General features: G+C 42.5%; 1 protein-coding gene across 2 annotated transcripts; it reads left to right on the forward strand.

Moving 5' to 3' along the window:
- The first annotated feature begins 1,336 nt into the window (after positions 1 to 1,336).
- Positions 1,337 to 23,549, forward strand: CCDC174 (coiled-coil domain containing 174). 2 transcript variants are annotated; one of them, NM_001193964.1, is given in 11 exon segments: positions 1,337 to 1,463; positions 4,047 to 4,151; positions 5,170 to 5,270; positions 8,538 to 8,596; positions 11,231 to 11,408; positions 14,720 to 14,815; positions 16,835 to 16,977; positions 17,453 to 17,547; positions 18,077 to 18,209; positions 20,260 to 20,412; positions 21,233 to 22,999. In NM_001193964.1, coding segments are annotated over 11 exon segments (1,404 nt in total). In that variant the 5' UTR covers positions 1,337 to 1,421; the 3' UTR covers positions 21,532 to 22,999.
- Positions 23,550 to 24,626: the final 1,077 nt, after the last annotated feature.

The following is a 24,626-nucleotide window of genomic DNA, read 5'->3' on the forward strand; positions in this document are numbered from 1 at the left end:
ATTTAACTCATCTAATCTTCACTAAGACCCATGAGGTAAATGAAATTATATCCCCTTTGGAAACTAAGGCACAGGGAAGTTAAGTAACTTGCCCAAGGTTACACAGGCAGTAAGCAGTGAAGCAGCGATTCCAACCCAGAAAGCCAGCTTTAGAGTTCACTTTTTTTTTTTTTTTTTTTGAGACCCAGTCTTGCTTTGTGCCCAGGCTGGAGTGCAATGGCATCATCTTGACTCACTGCAACCTCCAACTCACGGGTTCAAGCGATTCTTCTGCCTCAGCCTTCTGAGTAGCTGGGAATACAGGTGGGCACCACCACACCCAGCTAATTTTTTTTTTTTTTTTTTTTTTCAGTAGAGACAGGGTTTCACCATGTTGGTCAGGCTGGTCTCAAACTCCTGACCTCCTGATTCACCCGCCTCGGCCTCCCAAAGTTCTGGGGTTACAGGCGTGAGCCACCGCGCCCGGCCGAGGAGTTCACTTTCTTTTTTTTTTTTTTTTTTTTTTTTTTTTGAGACGGAGTCTTGCTTTGTCACCCAGGCTAGAGTGCAGTGGCCAGATCTCAGCTCACTGCAAGCTCCGCCTCCCAGGTTCACGCCATTCTCCTGGCTCAGCCTCCCGCGTAGCTGGGACTACAGGCGCCCGCCACCTCGCCCGGCTAGTTTTTTGTATGTTTTAGTAGAGACGGCGTTTCACCATGTTAGCCAGGATGGTCTCGATCTCCTGACCTCGTGATCCGCCCGTCTCGGCCTCCCAAAGTGCTGGGATTACAGGCTTGAGCCACCGCGCCCGGCCTGAGTTCACTTTCTTAAGAGCTGAAATAATGTAAAGTGGCACATAATAAGCACTATATTAATGTTAGCTATTATGCTTGTTATTTCTGCTAAGATTAATATAATAATCCTTATCTCGTACGCTCTTCTAAGAACCAACTATTTAACGTGTGAAAAGTGCCAGGCAGCAGGTCGTCGAATTGTAGTTAGATTCTTCCGGTCCTCCCAATCCACCTTTCCCGAGACGCTCGAGTTCACTCACTCAAGCGTCAGCCTTACCCAAGACGGCGTTATCTTTGTCCCCAACCCCACATCCGCCCCACCCAATATGGCGTCCATCACAATCAAAAGCTTTTTCGGCCCTTCTCAAGATGGCGCCCACGCTAATCTTGTTACCTTCCGCCCTCAAGATGACCTTAGCAGTTAGCGTCAACCTCCGCACTCTCTGACCTTTCCAAAATGATGGCGAACGTAATACGCACCACACTTTGACCTTCTCAAGATGGCGTTGAGCTGACAAACTCGCGTCGCAAACTCACGCAAACTCAGTGTCGTTATCGAAGACACTTCCGGTTGCGACGGAGGTAGGTTTACGAGGCCTGCTTCGGGTGCGAAGGGTTGCTCTTGGGCCGGGTCACTGCGGCACGACCATGGACCGTAGGAAAAAACCTTTGGACGTCACGGCCTCCTCGGTGAGTGAGGGTATGAGGTAACTCCATGGGCTCCGGGTTCACCCTATCTCCATCAGACAAGAATGTCGACCTAGCTTGTTTCTTCAGTCGGGGACCCAGAGATCTGACCTCTCCCCTCAAACAGGAATCCCCGACCTGGATTTTCTTCTCCAACGGGGATCCGGTTCAGTTTTCTTACAGGATCCTGAACTGGGCTTCTCTTCTCTGACACGCGCCCGAACCAGAACCCTCAGACACGGACCTGAACCTGGTGTCCCGTGGGTTAGGAATCTCCCTACCTCCCTCTGCCCTGCCCGCAAGGACCTGCACCTCGCCAGCCTTCTCCCTTACAGTCGGGAGGAACCGTAGCTTCTTTTTGCTATGCAGACATATCCTCTTCCTGGTTTCTCCTCCATTCAGGGACCCCCAAAGTCCTCCCAGAACTTTAGAGTGTGACATATTCCACAGGAGCCGAAAGTGCCCAGCGTTCCCCACCTGGAACTAAATAGTTGTTAATGCAGCCATAGGGAACTGTGAAGTCTGAAAGGATGTAAGCAGTTTTATTAAATCAGCTACCCTAGAAAGAAAACGTGTTCTAAGTACACATTTTGTGCCAGCACTTTTATATACACTCTCACTAATCCTCCCAATGGCTTTAGGAGGTAGGTGCTATTAATATCTCCGTTTTATAGATGATGAAATTGAGGCCCAGAAAGATGAAGTAGCTTTCCCCAGCTTACATACAGAAATCTTAGTGATAGCCGGGCGTGGTGGCTCAGGCCTGTGCTCGCGCCTGTAATCCCAGTACTTTGGGAGGCCGAGGCGTGCGGATCACCTGAGGTCGGGAGTTCGAGACCAGCCTAACCAACATGGAGAAACCCTGTCTCTACTAAAAATAAAAACAATTAGCCGGGCGTGGTGGCGCATGCCTGTAATGCCAGCTACTCGGAAGGCTGAGGCAGGAGAATCGCTTGAACCTTGGAGGCGGAGGTTGCGGTGAGCCGAGATTGCACCATTGCACTCCAGCCTGGGCAACAAGAGCCAAACTCCGTCTGGGGCTGGGGCGGGAGAAGAAATCTTAGTGATAGACCCTTGCTCATTCAGTCTAGCTGACTCCAGAGCTGCTGCCTTTTCATCATCAGAGCAAATTGCCCAACCTTTGATTTAATCTTGAATTTACTTAAGTACACAAAGGGAGTATGAAGGAAAACATAGGTGTCCCAATATTTGAGTACTAGTTATTATTGGTAACTAGTATTGGTTAAAATTGGTACTAGTTATTATGTTTGTTTGAAGATCAGGAACCAAAAAGCTATAAATATTAAAGCCAACCTATACTGATAGGCTAAAATTAGCAATAATTGTAATAAGAATGCTATTTGAGAATTTACAATTTTTTGAGCATCTTTTAAAGTCAAAGGCCATTGTAGACTAGGAAGATATGTGGCTGGAAAATTTGGTGTGGTTATGTAAGCTGAGAAGAAAAAGAAGTTTTTCATTTGTTTTTAAGAATTTACAGTATTAGGGTCTGCAGTGAAACTGCCCTTTGCATTTTTAAATGATTACCTTTTAAATCAATTTCTTCCAAAATGGAAATTGAACTCAGCCATTTTTATTTTCCTTAACAAGTAAAGTGATTTTTTAAGTATCTGATGGTTAAGTCAGTGATTAAGTATGTGATTTACAAATGCCCATCCATATAAGCAGCTGTACCTGGACCCTTAAAAAGGGAACTGTTGTTTTATCTTTTGCAGAGTAGGCAGGGGTGACAACTGTAGCTGAGGGAAAGGCACTAATACTCACCCAACTGCCCCACTCCCTATGCCTTGGCCTTCTTTCCTCTTCTTGAACCGTGAGATTCAGCCAAACTTATGGTTTTTGAAATGGATTAAGTCAGACGTGGAGCTGTTACAATTCACCCAGTCTATTTGATTTCTAGCTGTTGAAATAATGTGTCTTTAAAGGCTCTGCTCAAAGCTTTCTCTGATCACTCTGCTCGGAAGGAAATGCTCCCTTATCTGAACTTGTGTGCTACTTTCTTCCATTCTAGAGTCATTTGTTACATTTTGCTAGTATTATAAATTACTTTCCTTGTTACATTGTAGGCTCTTTGAGGTAGAGAGTATGTCTAATTCATGTTTATGTTCTGCTCTTCAGTGTTAAGTACCATGCACAAACTGGATGCTCAGATAGTTTTGGAATAACGGCATTTCCCTGTAGAAATAATAAGTAGTGATGATTAAATGAGTGCAGTGCTAGTCACAGAGAAGGTGCTTAATAACGCAAGTTTAATCTGAAACTAAAAGATGCAGACTTCATTAATTTTATTTTGCTTTATCACTTTCTCCTTGACTAAGGAAAGCCTCAGGTGTTGAAAGTTAGAGTAAAAATGCATTTGCAGCAGAGGTAGAATGAAACATGATTTAGCTTAATTTGTGTACTGGATTCTACATTTAAACATTAAGTTATTTAAACCTTTAGTTTTTTAGCCATATTTGTCCATTTAGCAGAACTTGAAATATTCCTTTGGAAATTAAAATAATTTAGCAATCCAGTCACCTGCAAAAATTTAATATTTTTGTTTACTTACTGCTTTTATTCTAGTTGGTAGATCTTAAGGCCGAACTCTTCCGAAAGCAAGAAGAATTCAAACAAGAAAAACTTCTAAAAGATTCTGGAGTTTTTGGAAAACCAAAAACAACTAACAAGGTAAAAAATAAGATCTGATGATCTCCATTGGTTCCAAACATGAGAGAATTATACCATATTTAAGTGTTTTAAGGTTGTCAGTGGTATCTGTACACATAAATGTTGAGGAAAAAATCTCTATCTTGTGTTTAACATTTGCATGAAATGTTATTAAAATAGAAATTAGTAAGATTATATAAAAGTGCATAGTAATGTGGTAATTCTTTAGCACTTCTTTTGGAAAAATGTGGATTGTTTACATTTCATAAACAGATGGAAGGTTATCTGGTTCTATAGGTGTTAGGTATCCAAATAGAGATAAACAATTAGATAATATAGGAATATAGCAGAAAATATCAGGGTGAATAAGAGCTGTGAATGATTTTTCCAGTTTTATAGGTAATAGTGTCTACTATTTGTATTACTAATTCTCTGTAATATGTACATTTTCATTAGTCTTGATTTAGGTTGTAATCATTAAGGAGATAAAAGATAGTAGGAAGTGATTCTGCACTCAAGAAGCCCTTTAGGCTGGGCGTGGTGGCCCACGCCTCTAATCCCATCACTTTGGAAGGCCGAGGCAGGCAGATCACTTGACCCCAGGAGTTCAAGACCAGCCTGAGCAACATGGCAAAACCCTATCTCTGCAAAAAAAAAAAAATTAGTCAGGCATGGTGGTGCGCATCTGTATTCCCAGCTACTGGGGAAGCTGAAGTGGGGGGATCACTTGAGCTCAGGATGTTGAGGCTGCAGTGAGCCGAGATCGCACCACCACACTCGAGCCTGGGTGACAGAGTGAGATCCGGTCTCAAAATAAATAAATAAATAAATAAGTTATTTATGTAATTGAGGGCTCTTTTTTTAGCTCCTGCTTGCCACATATAATCAGTTTCTTTGTAGGACACAGCTTATCTAGTTATCTCCATTGATTCATAAGATCTCATGATCTCCTTTGTTTTTTTTTTTTTTTTCCTGATGCACAAGTAGATTTTTTTGGCAATCATGTGGTTCTGTTTTGTCTTCTAAAATTATTCTCCAGAAACCAAGTATCTGGAGCAAACAGAATGTAGGCGTTTCAAATCGAGCTGAGAAGGATGCTGAACAGAAGATTGAAGAACAGAAGACTTTAGACAAAGCAAGGTAAAGTTATAAACTCTGGTAAATATAGTTACCTTTGAGGCTGCCCAGGCAGAGACATAGAAGTTCAAATTTTGTTCTTTTTGATTTACAAATTTTATTTTTAACATCTTTCTAGCCCAATACTCTAAGTACTCTAAAAATAATATAATTTGCAGCTATATCTGTAGTCTTATCATAAAAAGGTAAGACATAGTCACAGTTTATAAGATGAAACATTCCTGCTTTCAGCCTTTGTTAGACACTAAGATTATCAATACATTATTAAGAAGTGTCCCCATGGTGTGGGCTAGGTGGGATGACATTAGAATTTAGAAACCCTAAATTTTCCCCCCACCCTTTTATTTTGAAAAACTTTAAGCATACATAGAACATTCTAGTATTCTTCACCTAAATTCCCTAGTTAACATCTTGTCACAGGTGCTTTCCCTCTCTCTCACACACACACATGCGTGTATGGAGAGACTTTGTTAAGCATCATACTTTCCCTCTAAATCTTTCAGCATATATCTTCTGAGAACAAGGACATTTTCCTACATAACCACAATACCACTATCATACCCAAGAACTTTAACACTGATAAATGAGTATTACCTATTTTGTGGTCCATATTCAGATTTCACCAGTTGTCCCAGTACAATTATGTACTTTATAGATTTAAAAAAAAAAAGATTAATCCAGGATTCAAAGATTACACATTGTATGTAGTTGTCAAATCTGTTTAGTCTTTTTAAATCTAGAACAATTCCCTTGCCTTTTGGTTGTCTGTTATGCCATTAACGTTTTTAAGGGTCCAGGCCAGTTAGTTCTGCGATGTCCCACAACCAATTAGAGTCACATGAAATGTTTTTGGTAAGAATAATATGTAGACGGTGTTGTATCCTTCCCATTGAATCACATCAGGAGGCTTATAAGGTCAGTATGAGTCATTATTGGTGATGATAGGTTTGATTACTTGGTTAAGGTATGCATACTTGATTTCACCACTGTAAAGGTGCCTCCTCAATTTGTAATTAATAGTAATCTGAAGTGCAATTAATAGTAATCTGAAGTGGGAAATTTGGAGACTGTGTGAATATCCTCTTCACCAACTCGTTTCCATGCAATGATTTGTTACCATTAATGAGTCTTCATAGTTATCATTTATCACATTGCTGGTTTCAGAATGATGATTTTTCTAATTCTGTCATTCCATCTTTATTATTTTTCTAAAGAAAAGACAGCTTCACTCTCAGAGAGAATCCCAGGCTTTAATGTTTGGCATGACATGCTTTTGGATACATGGAATAATAAAATTCTGTAGTTACAAACAGAATTGCCAAGGTTGCTCAGCTATCTTGGGTCTGAAAATAGAAGGCAGAATATTAGCCCATTTGTGGACTTTTTTTCTTAACATTTGACTTGTCCCCAACAGACCTCAGGCTTTACTTAAAGATATGATCAGTTTTGAGACATTTCCCACTCTTGGACATATTCTCAGAATTTTAATTTTGTCCAAAGGTACCGTGATCTTTTATTATTTTGCTCTGTATATCAAGAGTTTTTTCTTGGCACTTTGCTGTGCTTTTTCTATGCAGTAACTTTTCTGAAGCACTTTGGTTTTGCTGTGTTGTGGGAGTCAAGACATCTGCAGGACATCTGCCTCCCTCCAGAGCTCAGAACATACAAGCACAGTCCCAGGCGTTTTTGAGGTGGAAGGCCTTGGGCAAATTAGTTATCCATTAAGACTCTTTTCTTTATCTGTGAAGTGAGGTGATTAATACTTAGGTTATGAAGTCCTTCAGGGAATTAAAGGAGATACATAGTGTCTGGCACTTAGAGGTTGCAGACAGTGTCCCTGCTGTCATGCTCTGAATTCCATCTTTCTAACTCAACAGAAGAAATTGTTCTTTAAAGTCACTGGTGACATCCTCATCCACTAAATCCAGCGGCTGTTTCCCTGACACCTTCCTTGATCTCGATTATCCACTTGTAGACTGTTCCTGACCCCTGAAAACTGTTGCTACACCGCACCAAGTTTCATATCCTTTCTCACGTGCTCTCGTCCTTGCCTGTCTCTGTCTATTTTGCACCATTCTCTGTTTTGCTCAGCGCCCTCTGCTCTACTGGTCTCTCTTCCTTGAAAATGTCAAGCTCATTCTCACTTAATCTTTCCTTTTTCTGCCCTGCCTCCCCTGCCCCCAGATCCTCCTGTGGTTGGCTGCTTCTTGCTGTGCAAACCATGGCTAAGTTGTCATGTTCAAAAAGGTTTCCCCTGAATGCCCTCTCTGAGTTAGTGTCCTGCTCACTCACTCTAACCGGACACTTGTTGCTTTGTGTTTTGTTTGACTTTTAAATTTTTTTTAGTTTTCTTTTCATTAAAACAGTAAGATCCTCTGATGATCAGCTAGTTACATAAGAGCCCTCCAAAATAGGGGTCTTAGAAGCCTGATATGAGTGAGCTGGTCCACCATGCACTGCATTACTGCGGGTCAAGGGGCCTCTGCTGGCATGTGTCTGTTCCCTTTACAGCTCTTCTCACAGTCTCAGATCCTCCTTTTCATTGCTTTATTTATTTAGCTTTATTGTCCTTCTCCATCTCTAGAATGGAAACTCCCAGGAAACTGGGACTTTTTCTTGTTCCTGTGAGTCCTCAGTACCTAAAACAGTGCTTGGCAGGTAGGAGGTGTGCAATAAGTGCGTGGCGAATGGATGTGTAAAATAAAAGAGGAATATTTCTGACATTGTGATTAAGAGTGATCATTCACAGGAGAACTCGCAGATGACCTCTTTGGGGCTTCTCTTTACCATCATTAAGTATTTCCAGAATAAAGAATTGCTCACCCTCTCCTGGTCTGTACCACTGAAAAATACATGTCATCAGGATTACTGTGAGCAGAGAGGCTGCTTTGTTGGAATGTTGATATTTGTTTTAAGTTGGCAGTTAAGTTGTTGGAATCTTAAGTCAGTTGATTCACTTATTCATTCATCAAATATTGATTGAGAACCTGCTGTGTGCCAAGCGTCATTTTAGGCCCTGGGACCCAGTGATGAATAAGAGGACACGGGCCATGCACTCACGGAGCTTCTGTTTTCCTTGACAGAGCAGACATGGGGGAGGGTGGTCTGAGGGTCTCCTCAGGATGGTGTGGTCTGTGCTGGTTGTGGTTGTCTTGACCCCATGAGGCTGGGCCTCATGGGCAGATGATACCTGTCAGGCAGGGAGTGTGGGGGCAACCAGGATGAACAGTTTTAAGACTATTTCTAATACTTGTATTTTTTTTCTCCTAGGGAAAAATTGGAAGAAAAAGCCAAATTATATGAAAAAATGACTAAAGGAGACTTTATAGGTAAATAAAATTTTTTATTTCTACTTCATTTTCTGTAATTCATACAGCCCTTTGATATTACATTACTTGTTAAAATAACTGTAGGAGTAGAGAGAACATTTAGACATCAAAATTTTACTTTCTGTGGCTGCACAGAGACAAGAAAGTCAGCAATAATTTACCAAGTGTCTGGTGGGTGCCTGGCAGCATGTTAGGTGCCTGGAAGGGAGAAACAAGTACTGGAAGCCAGATCCTGTGCCTCTGCCCTCAAGGCAGGGTCATCCTCCGAGGAAAATGGCACAGAACAAAGCAAAGTTAGGGAACAAGGTCTGAGTCAGTCACAGTTACCTACAATTACAGCTGTGCTAAAACAGGGTGGGTGGGGCTGGGTGGAACTGTGGTTCTGTCAGGTGCTAGAGTTACTTTTTTCTTTCCCTATTATCCCTCTATTTTCTATTTTTTTTTTTTTTCTGTGATGTGCTTATAATTGCTCTAAATCTGTTTGGGTGTAGTGGCTTACGCTTGTAATTCCAGCACTTTGGAAGGCCAAGGCGGGCAGATCACCTGAGGTCAGGAGTTTGAGACCAGCCTGGGCAACATAGTGAGACTCTGTCTCTACAAAAAGTAATTTAAAAATTAACTGGACATGGTGGTTTATGCCTATAGCCCCACTACTTAAGAGGGTGAGGCTTGAGCTCAGGAGTTTGAGGTTACAGTGAGCTGTTGATCCTGCCACTGCATCCTGGGTGTAGTGATCTATTGATCTATGATCCAGCCTAGGTGACAGAGTAAGACCCTGTCTCTAAAAAAAAAAAAAAAAAAAAAAAAAACTCCCTTATCTCATATCCCCCAGAAAAAACCCAATCCATAATTAGACAACAGTAGAAGAGATTTTATGAGGCAGTGCCTATTTCATTCCCAAAAGGCAGGGAAAGTGAATATGTAATCAGGGAAGTCTTTTGGGAGAAGTTGGGCTTACCTTTGGCAAGCTGGAGAAAGGAATCCTGCAGGGCTAGATTGGTGAGCAGACCAGCCGAGGAAGGGCAGGGCCAGAGGTCAACAGAGTCACCTAGCCTAGCATGGCTGGGGCCCAGGTACAGTAGGAGAGAGGCAAGGCTGGTCCTAGGTCCCTGGCTGCTGCTTCCCAGACCGCAGGGGCACGTTCCCTGTACAGCAGGAGCCCAACACGGGAAGGTCAGACACTCAACAAAGCTAAGCACTGTAGGAGAGGCTTTGCCTTCTTCCTGAAGAGGCAGCAGGATGGCCGCCTACTGGGAGGCCTCGCTAGCCTATGGCCTTATAACTCAGACTACATCTCCTCTCTATCTCAGGAATTTTGTGGTTTTTAAAAATAAGTTTATTTTAGGCTGGGCGTGGTGGCTCACACCTGCAATCCCCGCACTTTGGGAGGCCGAGGCGGGCGGATCACAAGGTCAGGAGTTTGAGACCAACCTGGCCAAGCGAAACCCCGTCTCTACTAAAAATGCAAAAATTTGCCGGGCGTGGTGGCAGGCGCCTGTAGTCCCAGCTACTCGGCATGCTGAGGCAGGAGAATTACTTGAACCCGGGAGGTGGAGGTTGCAGTGAGTCAAGATGGTGCCACTGCACTCCAGCCTGGGCGACAGAGTGAGACTGCATCTCAAAAAAAAAAAGTTTATTTTATTAAAGTCTTTTCTCTTTTGATTCAAACTTTACTTATATTGTTAATATAGAAATCAGGTCCAAAGGAGTGTGAGTATAGAGACCTGATTTTGTCAAAGCCAGCAAGCCCACCTCCTGATAGATATGTCAGACCTACAAGTTTGGGCAAGTTATGTTTTGGAGCCTCAGTTTTTCTTCACCCTAAGGTGGGGAAAACACCACCACTGGTAATAGGAAGCCTAATGTCAGTTCAATGTAGCTTAATCTCTGTCATCAGAGAAAAAGACTCAAATGACTGTGTCCTAAATCCAGTGTAGTGAAACTTTAGGTATACATAATTTGTGCTACATGAGCTATCCTGGGTTAAATTAGGTGTCACGGATTGTTGTTTAACTTTCAGTGTGTGTTTTAGCTCCTTAAGTGGACCATAAGCCCTGTGGGCAGAGTGTCTTGCATATCTGTATATGTCCTGTAGGGTCTCGCTCCATGCCTTGCCTGGAATTGGTGTTCATTGGCTTGACAAGAACTCAGATGACTTCTTTTACCTGTATTATGATCTTTAAAACATTTACCAAACCACAACAGTATAATTAGGGTTAGTGATCTAGCCCACATGATGAGACAGATATGTAACACCTAAAGCAAGAAGTTCTACTGTCCTGATCTGATGACATGGAAAATGCAGTTTTGCTTCTGTATGATGTAATTGGTTGGATGAGTTGCATAAAATCAGACTGTTGTGTTATCTTAAAATGACATTCTAAGATGGTTTTGCTTACTCAGGTAGTGTATTGATGAGGCAACAGAAAACTTTAGGCTTTTTCAAGATTTTTTTGTGTAGTATGTGTCAGTTCCCAAGGTGGCTGTGTCTTTGTAAACGTTTGGGGAGTGGAGGCATTGTCTGATGAGCCATCAGGGGTGATGGGGCCACCAGGCAATGAATGTGACTGCTTCTTGTCAATTCCATGTGTGATTTTCCTTTTTGATGTCTGAAAACTGATTTTTATGTTGTAGATGAAGAAGTGGAGGATATGTACCTTGTGGATTTCACGCAGAAGATCATAGACAAGCGCAAAGAAATGGAGGCATCTGGTGCCCATAGAGATTCTCAAAAGGCAGGAGAAAGGGACGACGATGAGGAAAACCTTCCTGAGGGAGACATCCCTCCTCCCCAAGACCCCAGTGAAGAATGGTTGGTAACATCATGGATTAGCTCTGAGGAACATCCTCAGACTTGTGCTGACATTTTGGGAGCGATTTTGTTGGGTTGTTATCAAGCCATTTCTCTTTATTGTTTCTGGGTGTTCTTTTGAGACTTCCTTTTAAGTTAGGTTAGATTAGGTTATTATGGATGTAAAAACAGTAGCTCAAATGAAGACATAATTACAATAATTACATATAATTACAAATACTGACTGAGCTCCTGCTGTGTGCCCAGCCCTGTGCCAGGCCCAAGGAGACTCTGCGTGGCAGACTTGGTTTGCCTGGATCACTAACATGAAACAGTGCGGGCAGAGCGCCTTCCTTTTGTACCTGTGCTGCTGCCTTACCCGTGTCCTCGTTCTGACATGGTGGAGAGCTGCCATCTAGGAGAAGGAAGCCGGCAGTGGTGGCCCTGTATGTCTTACTCTGACTGTGACATTGTTTGGCAGTGTGGTGTGGACTCATGGGCCTTGGACGGTTCCAGCTGTACCTCTCACTGACTGTATGATCTTAATCAGGTTTCTCAGTCTTTGAGGCTCAGGATCTTCCCTTATAAAATAGAGATTATACTGCCTCATTCCCATGACCCTTTACTTTAACCCCCCTTCAAGAAGTAAGAGTGTTCTGGGCTACACAAGAAACTGCTGCCTGTGAAGTATAAGCAGGCATTTTGTAAACCTTTGTTATTGACATTTCCTGAATTTTGCCTATATGTAGATGAATGATAGAAGAACCAAACTCGTCTTTTCCTTAAAGAGACTATCAGTAAGTAGAGAGACCAGAATGGGAATTCTGTTACAATGATTTTTTTCTACCTAAGATATTATTGTTTGGAAACTATTCAGCCGTTCTTGAAATTGCTGAGAGCTGTACTGATGCTCTGACAATTTTCTGGGAACACACCCTCTTGCTTTTGGGATCCTTCTCATCCTCCTTTCAAGGCTGGAATAGCCTCCTCATAGTGGGCATTTGTTAGGAACTTCTCAGGACTCTTTGCAGCAGGCGTTGATCTTTTGTCAGCCTTTGGCCCTGTGGGCAGTCATTGATGAGCTGAAGAGAGCAGTCCCAGCTACTGTGGATGGCAGAGAAACTGCATCTTCATTCCACTGAGGGTGTCCATGTTGGTTCAGAAATAACATTCTCATTGGGATAAAACAGGTATCTTCTTACCGACTTTCTTACATCTAAATAATTTGGTACCGTTTGGAACAGGTACCATTTGGTACCATTTGGAACAGGCTTGAACAGCCTGCAAGCTATAAGGAACCAAAAGAGAAGAACATACAGTCTCTTCTTTTGGTGCCTTTCTTCATCATTATTTTCTTTTTTATTTATTTGTTTTTGAGGCAAGGTCTCCACACTCCGTCACCCCGGCGGGAGTGCAGTGGCATGATCATGGCTCATTGTAGCCTCGAACTCCTGGGCTGAAGCAATCCTCCTGCCTCAGTTTTTAATTTTTTGTTTGTAGAAACAGGGTCTCACTATGTTGCCTAGGCTCTTCTTGAACTCCTTGGCTCAAGCAATCCTCCCGCCTGGGCCTCCCAAAGTGCTGGGATTACAGGCGTGAGCCACCATGCCTGGCCTATCATTTCTAATCTCTAAGTGATTGCTCTCTCATCTAAAGTCAGGTAGCACTTAATATACTTCCTGCTCTTCAGGTATTACCTATTATTTATTATTGACACATACTAGGCCTCATTATCAGAAAAAGATTTTAGCAAACTTTTGGTAGTCTTTGTGTACCCAGTGTTGTTAATAAGCATTTCATGGGTGTGTGCCTTAACTTCCCCAGACCCTTGGAAGATGGCATGGCTGTTAGCCCTCCTGTATTACTCTCCTTGCCTGAGGAAAGCTTTGTTTGCCTGCAGGGGTTGCTCAGTGAGTGACTGCTGATTAGATGGAGCCGTGGCTGACTACTGTCTTGCCACTTCTATTTAATGGGATCTGTATGTTTTGGAGGCCTTCTCCAGAAACAGAATAGTCTATGATTGCTTTTCAAAGCAGAAATCTCATCTCCTTTGAAACGTCTAATGTCTTTTTAAAAATTTTTGCTTATTAATGCCTGTGTGATTACAAGCAATTTGCCAGTGATTTGAAGAGTTTGGAGGGCAATTGAAGGTGTCACATGCCACCATATGGTGAAGGAAGACGCTCTGCAAGCAGTTCTGACACAATTTTTTGTTTTTAAATTAAGCTCCAGAATCGTAATTGCTTGTAAAATCCTTTTGATAGTTAAATTCCAGGTGGTAGAAAATCTTTCCAAGATACTGTAAATAATTACACAGACCATCTGGCTAGATGGTTTTCTTCCCCATCCATTTGGGGGGGGAAAAAAGGAAGAAAGAAACTGCTTGCTGCAGTTGGAGGTTTTATTTCTTGTGATAATCAGCTTCAGTACTAGAGTAAACACTCAGTTTTTAAATCACAACTAACAATTGAAGTCAGCATTGCTTGAGAGGAAAAAAAATTGCTAACAAAAGCAAAGCCACGTACCTGCCGAATCTGACCTTAGATTGGTCTGCCAGGTAGTACTTATTGGGCCCTTAAGTGTGTATTCAGTACCCTGCTAAAGGCTGTAGGAGATTCTCTGCCTGTAATTTAAAAAGTACAATATCTGTTGTGTCATATTACAAATGAGATGTTTTTCATGAAAATCCGTCCATATTTTCTATTGTAGGAAGTCAGAATATTTCATTTTGCCTTGCTATCTGCCTGGCTTAGCTGTCTAACCACTGTCTAGTTTGAGCAAAGATGAGGAGAGAGGTATGGTGTTTGGCTTCCTCCTAATTAAGAAGAGTCCAACTCTGAAAAATACTGTGAATTTCTTACATTACGAGATTGCTAATACATTGGGTAGAATTATACCAATTAGAGGAAATAAGAGAAAGAAGAAAAAGTCTGACTTGAAGTCTGTGAGGAAATGAGCAAGTTGAAAATCTCAGGCACAAGGCAAAGTTACTAAGATACTGATAAAATGTCTGGAATTGTCTCAACTAGATTAAAGTAAGTTCATAGATGCTGCAGCAAAATTCTGTGTGGGTGATTTATCTGTGAAATCAAAGACATAAATGATCAAAATTATTGTCAACAGTTTCTAAAACTAATATTTAATAAGGAGCACAATGAGCTTATTGTGTGTCAGCTTTAAAACGCATACTCCTATCAGTGGTGGTGGTCTCTGAGGCTGGGGGCTCTTCTTGGTAGTGAGGCTTCTCTTTCCCCTTCACTGTTCACCTACTCCCTGACTTAGGGGCTTGTACATGTGTACCAGTCCTTCACATCCTTTTGCTTTCATTTCAGGGTGGATTATGTGGACTCTTTGGGGCGTTCCCGGCGCTGTATGAGAAAAGATTTGCCAGATCTGCTGGAGATGGATAAAAATCTTCAGGGGAGACTGTAAGTGTGTGTGGTATGCAGAGCTCTGCCCAGGTCTGAAATGCAGCCATAGGGATTGTTTTGTGAGGGGAGGCTGTTTTATAATTAATGATCTCTGTTGCTCCAGTAAGGAGATATTGATTGATTGAAGCACTTTTTAGTGGTTAGCGTGCACATACACACATAATCCACACTTGGAGAACAACCTGACTGGTGGATGAGTAGAGCTGTCTCTTTCACCTTGAAGGATGTCTGACTACGGAGTAACAGAATAAGCCCAAACCAAACCAAACCAGCCTTTGTGGAGAAAGTGGTTTGAGAATTTATTTATTTATTTTTTTTTTTTTTTTTTTTTTTTTTTTTTTTGAGACGGAGTCTGTCTCGCTCTGTCATCCAGGCTGGAGTGCAGTGGCCGGATCTCAGCTCACTGCAAGCTCCGCCTCCCGGGTTCACGCCATTCTCCTGCCTCAGCCTCCCGAGTAGCTGGGACTACAGGCGCCCGCCACCTCGCCCGGCTAGTTTTTTGTAGTTTTAGTAGAGACGGGGTTTCACTGTGTTCACCAGGATGGTCTCGATCTCCTGACCTCGTGATCCACCCGTCTCGGCCTCCCAAAGTGCTGGGATTACAGGCTTGAGCCACCGCGCCCGGCCAGTTAGAGAATTTATACTTTATTTTCCCACAAGCAAGTGGCTCCAGGGAGAGAACTTATTCACTTTTTCTTTATGTATCATTGCATTTTTGAATTAAGGACCTTTTTTTTTTTTTTTTTTTTCTTTGAGACGGAGTCTCGCTCTGTCGCCCAGGCTGGAGTGCAGTGGCGCGATCTCGGCTCACTGCAAGCTCTGCCTCCCAGGTTCACGCCATTCTCCTGCCTCAGCCTCCTGAGTAGCTGGGACTACAGACGCCCGCCACCACGCCTGGCTAATTTTTTGTATTTTTTTAGTAGAGACGGGGTTTCACCGTGGTCTCGATCTCCTGACCTTGTGATCCGCCCGCCTCGGCCTCCCAAAGTGCTGGGATTACAGGCGTGAGCCACCATGCCTGGCCAAGGACCTTATAACTAGATTTTTCAGCAGGACCTAAGACCTAAGAGATAACTCTAAAACATAAAATCTGAGAGGTAACTCTAAAACACAAGACCTAAGAGATAGCTCTGAAACATCCAGGAAAATAAATTCCTCTTACTACAGGAACTTTTATGTGAGAAGTGTTGGGAGAAACTCTACCTTGTCCAAATCCTGCAGGTTCAGGCATCCAGCAGATAGCCTTTGTCTTGGCATAAGAAAGGGAGAGTGGAAACCTTGAGCTTCTCAGGGCCTGGTCATCTGCAAGGACAGGAGACATCACTCAGGCCAAAATGTTAAGCAGTTTTCATGTCCCCAGACGAGAGACCATCCACAGGAGGAGACCCAGAGTTCCTCTTCCCTGCCTGGGCCACCTCCCATCTGGTCAGCCTAGGACCTGGGTGGAAGGAAAGTTTTATGTCTTGAGTGCTCGGGCAAGATTCCGTCATGCTAACGTAACGAGTCTCGTGCTTGAGTAAGAAGGGCGAAGGCTGGCCAGGTGCAGTGGCTCATGCCTGTAATCCTAGCACTTCGGGAGGCCAAGGTAGGCAGATCACCTGAGATTAGGAGTTCAAAACCAGCCTAGCCAACATGGTGAACCCCTGTCTCTACTAAAAATACAAAAATTAGCCGGATGTGGTGGTAGGTGCCTGTAATCCCAGCTACTCGGGAGGCTGAGGCAGGAGAATCTCTTGAACTTGGGAAGCGGCGGTTTCAGTGAGCCGAGATTGTGACACTGCACTCCAGCCTGGGCAACAGAGCAAGACTAGTCTCAAAAAAAAAGGAAAAAAAAAAAAGAAAAAAAGGTGAAGGCTGTGTAATTGATTTTCTAGCAGTCTTGTGGGTCAGAAGCCTCTGTAGTTCCCTGTCTTCTTTATCAAGCAGTGTTACTTATCCATGATGCAGCTGACTGTACTTAAACACTGATATCTCAGTCCTTATCTGAAGATAGTTTTTGCTGTGTTTTCCTGCTAGTTTTGTTAGTCCTGCTAATGAAAAAACCCTGTTATCTGAAGATATGAGAAAAGAACTTCAGCGCCAGCAATGGGAGGAAGAAGAAAGAGAGGCCCTGAAGAGGCCCATGGGGCCCGTACATTATGAAGACATTCGGGAAAATGGTATGACTATTTTCTTGCAGCTTTGCAAATCTTTTTTCTAATCTTAAATTAATGGCAAACATTAAGGGAAGTATTCATAAAGCAATAGCTTTTACATGGAAATTAAAGATACTGCTTTGGAAATTGAAAATATCTCCTTTGTTCACTTCATAGCCTTAAAATACTCACATTGGGAATATCTTCCTGACAGAGGGTCTGGTAATCCAAGGGATTGTTTCCCAAGAGAAGTGGAGACAGCCCATGGCTGAAAGCAAATGAACGCTTGTTATGCTTCCCTTGGCCAACAGGACGAAAACTTGGTCTAACTTTTGTGTTTCTTTGGTGTTTTTTTTTTTCACTTAGCTGTTTTCTTTTTCTTTTTAAAACTTGTGCCGAATATCACTGTGTTTCTTTTTGCTTTGGTAGGAAATGTGGCTTGAGTGTAGTTGAATGATCAGGACAGTCTGATCTTTTGGGTAATTTGCACTTCTTTCAGAGGCCCGGCAACTCGGCGTTGGGTATTTTGCCTTTGCCCGAGACAAAGAGTTGAGAAACAAGCAGATGAAAACCTTAGAGATGCTGCGTGAACAGGTACAGATAAATCCCAAGCGGCTGTGAGGAAGGATGCGAGCGCTTGGTTTCTTGCTGGACCACACTGCAGAAAAATCTAGTAAATTAATTAGAAATTAAAATTGATATTTGGAATTGCATAAAGGTAGTTGCCATACTATTTTTGTGTTTCAAATTTTATAACTGCTCACAAGTAACCTGTGCAACTTTGATGTTTTAAATCTGGTGCCAAATGTGGTACTTTGGAGCGGCTTGGATGGGAAAATAGTAAGTTACTTAAGGGATTAAGGTGTAGGACGGAATGGGTTGGTTTCCTTGAGTGTTAAGGCTTGCAAGGTGCTCTTTGAACACTTACGAAACTTTGTAAGACATCGGAGGGTTCGTATAAGAATACTTCATAGGGCTTCATTGTAAGGATCTCAAGGATAGCTTCTTAGAGGTGGCCTGAAGATCAATTAGCTAGTCTATTTTTAGAAGAAAATTTCATCTTTTTGAACAGGAATATTGCAAATTTGGCTTCAAGCAAATAATTTTCTGATTTTCTATTCAGACAACAGATCAGAGAACAAAACGAGAAAACATAAAGGAAAAGCGAAAGGCTATCTTAGAGGCAAGACTTGCCAAACTTCGACAAAAAAAGATGAAAAAATCAAAAGAAGGTGGAACAGAGGAAGAAAACAGAGGTATATCATGTCTATGTTGCTGAACTTCAAAAGGGAAAATTTTGTTCCATTGACGTCTTGCTAATAGGGCTGGCAACATGAAAATTAGCCATTTAGTTTTATATCTAAGCAAACAGTATACCTTTGAGGTACTGGCAGGAGCAATTTTTATAACCAAAGTGATGCAGAATGACATTCAATATTTTTAGGCTATAGATGAGGCTATGAAGCAACAATACATTGTGTTGCGTCTTAGAATGGCATAGTCTTGTAACTGAGACTTAGTAAAGAGATATTTTAAGATAAAGTTTAGTTTTGCATATATATGTTTTAGACTTACATTTTTTGCTATTGGTTATTTTATATATATATTTAAAGAAACTTATATTCATAAAGTTATGTAGTAAAAGAATTTAGAAATACGAATATCGACAGCTTGCCAAAGCTTACCAAAGAACCGTGCTGCAGAAGTTGGTGATTTGGAACTTGGAGCACGGTTCCCCTTGGAAACACTATTAAATGCTGTGTCAGACTAGCTTATTGTATAAGTTGTGGTAGTATAAGCTAAATTGCCATCAATCTAGAGACTCCTACATAGAATGGCTCAAACAAAATAGAGATCCATTTCTCTTTTTTTTTTTTTTTTTTTTTTTTTGAGACAGAGTCTTGCTCTGCTGCCCAGGCTGGAGTGCAGTGGCCACATCTCAGCTCACTGCAAGCTCCGCCTCCCAGGTTTACGCCATTCTCCTGCCTCAGCCTCCCGAGTAGCTGGGACTACAGGCGCCCGCCACCTTGCCCAGCTATTTTTTTGTATTTTTTAGTAGAGACGGGGTTTCACCGTGTTAGCCAGGATGGTCTCGATCTCCTGACCTCGTGATCCGCCCTTCTCGGCCTCCCAAAGTGCTGGGATTACAGGCTTGAGCCACCGTGCCTGGCCCGAGATCCATTTCTCTACTTAACAACTTGGAGGTGGGTGGGTGAGTGGGTATCCAGGGTAAGTGAGCAGCTTTGCCCCAGGTGGTCATCTAGTCCCAGGCTTCCTCCAGTCTTGCTATTTCTGCCATTTCCTAGAGTATTTTTTTCTTCTGCACAAAGCTTGCTCCCCTGCTTCCCTGTTCATGATCCAGCCTAGGGGTAGGCAAGGAGACGAGCTTCCTTTTTAGAGATATGAGTGGGAACTTATATACGACCTGTGCATTTACATCCCGCTGGCCAGAGCTCAGTCCTGTGGGCCACACCTCACTGTAGGAGAAGCTGGGAAATGGCCTCTCCAGCAAGCTGGCCACATGCTCAGCTGAAACCTGGGGGCATTCTATTACCCAAAGGAAAAGGGAGTGTGGGTATGAGGGGTCGTACAGCCCTCCAGCTCTCACAAAGCTTATGTGAAGCCATGGGCCGTTTCCTAATGTCTGAACAAAACCAGAAACATTTGGGAATTTGAAAACCATCTGTTTAGTTTCAGATAAATGCTGTCTCTATAACATGTTAAGCTGTGCAGATTGTTTCACTAATTTTGCTCCATCTCCTGAACATCTGTCATGTCCAGAAAATGTGAAGTGCCACCACAGTGTTTTTTAAAAATCCATGTTTCTTTTACATTTAAAAAATGTGACCAAAATTGAACAGCCTACACCAGACCCCAACTCTTCATCCCCTTGGCTCTGCTCGCTTCGCCTCAGATTGTGATGTTAGTTGAGTGATTTGGGGGTTTCTGGTCCTGCAATTGCCAGTTTGGAGAAGCAGAGTGGCATAGTGAGGGGCACAGAGACTAAAATCCATCCAGCCCAGCCCAGGACCCCAGCCCGTATCACTTTCTACCTGTGTACCATTTCGGAGCTTAATTTTCCCCCTCTATAAAATGGGGATAACATGGAAATATTGAATTTATTAGGACTGTTATAAGAATTAAATAACCTGTTGTATACAAAAGACTTAATCCACTGCCTGGGACGTGATAGGTACTTCATAAATATTGATGGTTACTTTTACTTTCAGGATTAGCATGTTCTATATTTTTAAAAATAGCTTTAGGCTTTGTTATGACAGTGTCTTATTCCCTTACAAAAAATAGATGGAGATGTTATTGGGCCTTTGCCACTGGAGCCAGAGCCTGTGCCAGCTCCACGTCCTGCTGCCCAGAATAGCAAGGTAGAAGTCATTGTCCAGGAGAGGAAGGACACCAAGCCCGGAGTGCCACACATCCGGGAGTGGGACCGCGGAAAAGGTAAGGGACGTGGGCTCTGAGGTGTAAGAACTCTCTAGTGAATGGAAAATGGTTTTTTTTCCAGAAGCACTTGGGGTAAGTTTTAACTTCGTGCTGCCTCGTGTGGTTTTACAGCTTTGGAATGCCATTTCTCAGGATCTGCCTTTAAAGTATTATTTGGTATTATTAAAGGTTTGGTGTTCTCATGTGCTCTGTTTTTTGCAGCCTCTTTTATGTTCAGTTGAAAATGGTTTGCATGCCAGTGTACTAACCTGGATTCACACATGGTTCCACTGGGGAATTTTCATGGACATTTTTTTGGTAAATTCTCTAGAGTGTCCACAGCAGCCTCTCTTTGGAAGACTATGGTTTATGCCTCTTTGAAAAAAATCGTTTCAGTAGAATATAGTCCATGCTGTCTGAGCTGATAAGATCCAAAGCTAAAGTAAGAGAAATGCAAGAGCCACTGTTAGAAATAGAGGTGAAATACCAAACAAGGTTGGGCAGGTCCCGTTTGTGTCTTCCAAAACTCAATAAAGGACAAAATTTGTATTTTGGTATGAAATACCTACAGTGTCGTGTCAAGCAGATGATTTGTCTGTATTTCTCTTTTTCTGTATTTCCCATCTAGAGGTAGTCACTCCCTTTTCTTAGCCTGGGCTTTTATACTGGTTGTAGGTATTATTTATACCTTGTAACATAGTTTTACTGTTGCCATTCTTATTCTTTGGATAGTTTGTGGTGGCTTTTAAGAAATATATGCAACGCTTAGATAATAGTAACAATAAATTCAACTGATTTGTTAATCTGTTCTAATAATTTTCTTTCTCATTTTTACTAGAATTTTCCTTTGGATACTGGTCGAAGAGGCAGTCAGATCTCCGGGCTGAGAGAGATCCTGAGTTTGCCCCACCGTCAGATTACTTTGTGGGTCAGAAGAGAACTGGTTTTTCCAGCAGCCAGGCATGGAGCAGGCCTGGGCCAGCACAGAGTGACCCAGGGCAGTGCTCTGACCAGAGCCACGGACCTAGCCCTGCACATATATCACCCACTCCTGCCCCCGACAACCCACCACAAGCCCCCACAATTACTTTCAAAACTCTGGATGACATGATTTCCTATTACAAACAAGTGACTTGATCTTTCAAAGCACCCTGACTTGGGTTTGTACTTTGATAGTGCCTTTCTCTCCCAGAAGGAGAGAAATGACTTTAGGAACTGAATTTGTACCTTTGTCCTCTCCTTTTCCTAGGAGGCACACACTTGAGGTTGGATTGGTCAGTAAGGAGGAAAGTCGTGGAAACTTTGGCCACTTGGCTGTTCATTTCATTCTAAGAGGGATATGGACATACCTACCTGGATTTACACGTGAACTGCAATAGAATAGAAGTATTTATTCTGTAAAATTTGACACTGAGATGTGCTTAAAACCCTATCTGTTTCATACCTACTCCCATGACTTACTCATATTTAAGGGTTCTTTTCCATTCCTTTTGCAAATACTAGCATGCAGGTGTCTTTATTCCAAGGGTTCAGCTTCCAGATCAGCTGATGGAACATAGGTCAGGAGGAATTTCTCCCTGTCAAGCAGTGGCAGACTGCATGGGAGGCAAAATGCTCTGTTCTCCAAGAGGACCCGGAAGTAATCACATAGGAAATGATAAGGAAGACCAGGAGGAGCTCTTCATAGTCCAGAAAGGTAGAAGTGGGAGTTGTTTACTTACTTTTACTGTCATACCATCCTATTACCTACACTCCTGTGTGCAGTGGGCATTCAGTAAATGTGTGTTGAATGACGGACGTACGTGGAGGCTGCTGGACCTGGTCAGAGACTGATACGCCTTAGCGGCAATGGTTACAGCTTTTCAGCGCATCCCACCTCCCTGTCGCCCCCATGCTCAGCTTCCTCACATTCAGGAACCTGACTTGGATCAGACTTGGGGCTGCACAGTGGAGCAGGTGGGTCCCCATGTCATTAGTAACAAGGAGAGGGTTGGGGGTGGGCAGGGCTCCAGAAATTCAGCGAGGTGCCTGGGCACCCACCCCATCCTCTGCCTGCCACACCTCAGAGGGTTCCTACAGCTGCAGACAAGCAGTTGAGAGTTGATGACCAGGCCCATAGGGCTCCCATAGCTGGTTCCCAGGCCAGTGAGTGCTGTGAGAATGTGGTAGCACAAGTCCTTGATGTTCCTTGAGTGGGAAGGAGACGAGTGAGTGAAGGAGACTGTCCCCTGGGGGTCCTCTGCAATGGCATTGTCTCTGTTCCCACAGTGCTGCGGTGTGGAAGGGAGTGCCCCATCCTCATTACAGATAACACTGGAGTGTGGAGGGGTCGATGACTCGTGCAGGGTCATATGGTACCTAAGAAGCAGATCTCAGACTTAAACACAATTGATGTCTGACTCCCAGACAGTCTTTTCAGTGCCCTCTGCTCTTAGTTTTGTTGCCCTAGTATCAAGCAATCTTAGACAAACATCCTGAATTCTTACAAACTTACCTCTAAACACCGAGGGTAAAGGTGCCAGTCCTGTTAATGGTCAGCCTAATCATTCTGTCAGCCTAATCGGGTAATTGCTTTTTTTAATAAATACACATAAAAACCAGCTAACCCCGCTGCCTTTTTTGCAGAAATTGACAAGCTAATCTTAAAATTCACATAGAAATGCAAGGAACCCAGAATAGCCAAAACAATCTAGAGAAAAAACAGAGAGAACTCACACTTCCTGATTTCAAGACTAACCACAAAGCTACAGTAATCTACACAGTGTGGTAGTGGCATAAGAATAGACACATAGATCAGTGGAATAGAGGCGAAAGTCCAGAAATAAAACATATATCCATGGTCAACTGATTTTTGACAGTGGTGCCAGGACCATCCAGTGGGGAAAGAACAGTCTTTTCAACAAATGGTTCTGGGATAACTGAATATTCCATGCGAAAGAATGGGTTTGGACTTCTGCCTCATGCCACATACAAAAAATCAGCTCACGATGAATTGAAGACCTAAATGTAAGAGCTAAAACTACAAAACCAACTGAAACAGCTTGTAGGATAAAGAGGGAGGAGAAAAAAAGAAAAATTGGAATACTAAAAAGAAAAATAGATTAGACATGCTAGAATCACAGGAAAAATAGAAAAAAGAAAGGGTAGAAAGAAAATAATGAATAGACAAAAGATGGAAAGAGGATGTATGTGTAACGCAGAGCAGAAGGACCCGAGGCTGACTGGAGTCGAAAGGAGAAGGGAGATAGGGGCAAGGCAGGCAGCAGGAAGAGTTGTAGGTATGGGAGCCAGCATCACAAAGGGTCCAGCCCAGGTGACCACATCCATGCCTGTGGCATTCGGGTGGATGACAAAGCAGTTGTGCTCGTTGGCTCATGGTAACTGTTGTCTAATAACTGTGAGTCACATTTTCTCTGGGATTTCAAAAACTAAATAAACCTATTTATAATCCTCTCTTAACAGTATAAATTTAGTTCAGTGTTTTGTGAGCCCTTTTCTGTTTCAGATCCAGTTCTTTGAGTATTGACACACCATCAGTCTTACTGTGTGACACGGGCCTGTCTTGTACCAGTGTATCCAGCAGATGGCATTAGAGTTCTTAGATGTCAGCTCCATACTCTTAAAACAGCACCCTCCAACAGAAATAAAAAATAAACCTGTGGCACATGCCTGTAATTCCAGCTACTTGGGAGGCTGAGGCAGGAGAATCGCTTGAACCTGGGAGGCGGAGGTTGCAGTGAGCCGAGATCGTGCCATTGCACTCCAGCCTGGGCAACAAGAGCGAAACTCCGTCTCAAAATTAAAAAAAAAAATAAGCCCAGAGTGTCATTTTCAATTTTCTAGCAACCATATTTAAAAAGTGAAATTATTTTTAACTCACCATATCCAAAATATTCCAACATGTACTCAATATATGCAAATTATTAGTGAGATCTGAAATTATTCTTTTTCACGCTAAGAATTCAGAACTCACTGTGTATCCAGTTATAGCATATCTCAATTTGGATGCTAACTTTTCATCAGGAATACTTGATCTGTATTTAGGTTTTATAAAATGTGCAGTTGAAAAACACAAATTCATATCCAAGTTGTTCCAAAGATACTTAAACATAGTAAAGTTTTTCAGTAACTGAATTGAATATCAAGTTTGAAAAAATAAAACCCAGTTCCTTAGTCATGCTAACCTCGTTTCAGATGCTCAAAGGGTCCATGCGTTTCAGATGCTCAAAGGG

The sequence above is a fragment of the Macaca mulatta genome, chromosome 2 (assembly GCF_049350105.2).
Source record: "Macaca mulatta isolate MMU2019108-1 chromosome 2, T2T-MMU8v2.0, whole genome shotgun sequence".
Classification (NCBI taxonomy): Eukaryota; Metazoa; Chordata; class Mammalia; order Primates; family Cercopithecidae; genus Macaca; species Macaca mulatta.

Coding starts and splice junctions, on each gene's coding strand:
- CCDC174 (XM_077990362.1), top strand. CDS start 1,422: ATGGACCGTAGGAAAAAACCTTTGGACGTCACGGCCTCCTCG. Junction 4,152..5,169: donor AACCAAAAACAACTAACAAG/GTAAAAAATAAG, acceptor ATTATTCTCCAG/AAACCAAGTATCTGGAGCAA. Junction 8,597..11,230: donor GACTAAAGGAGACTTTATAG/GTAAATAAAATT, acceptor TTTATGTTGTAG/ATGAAGAAGTGGAGGATATG.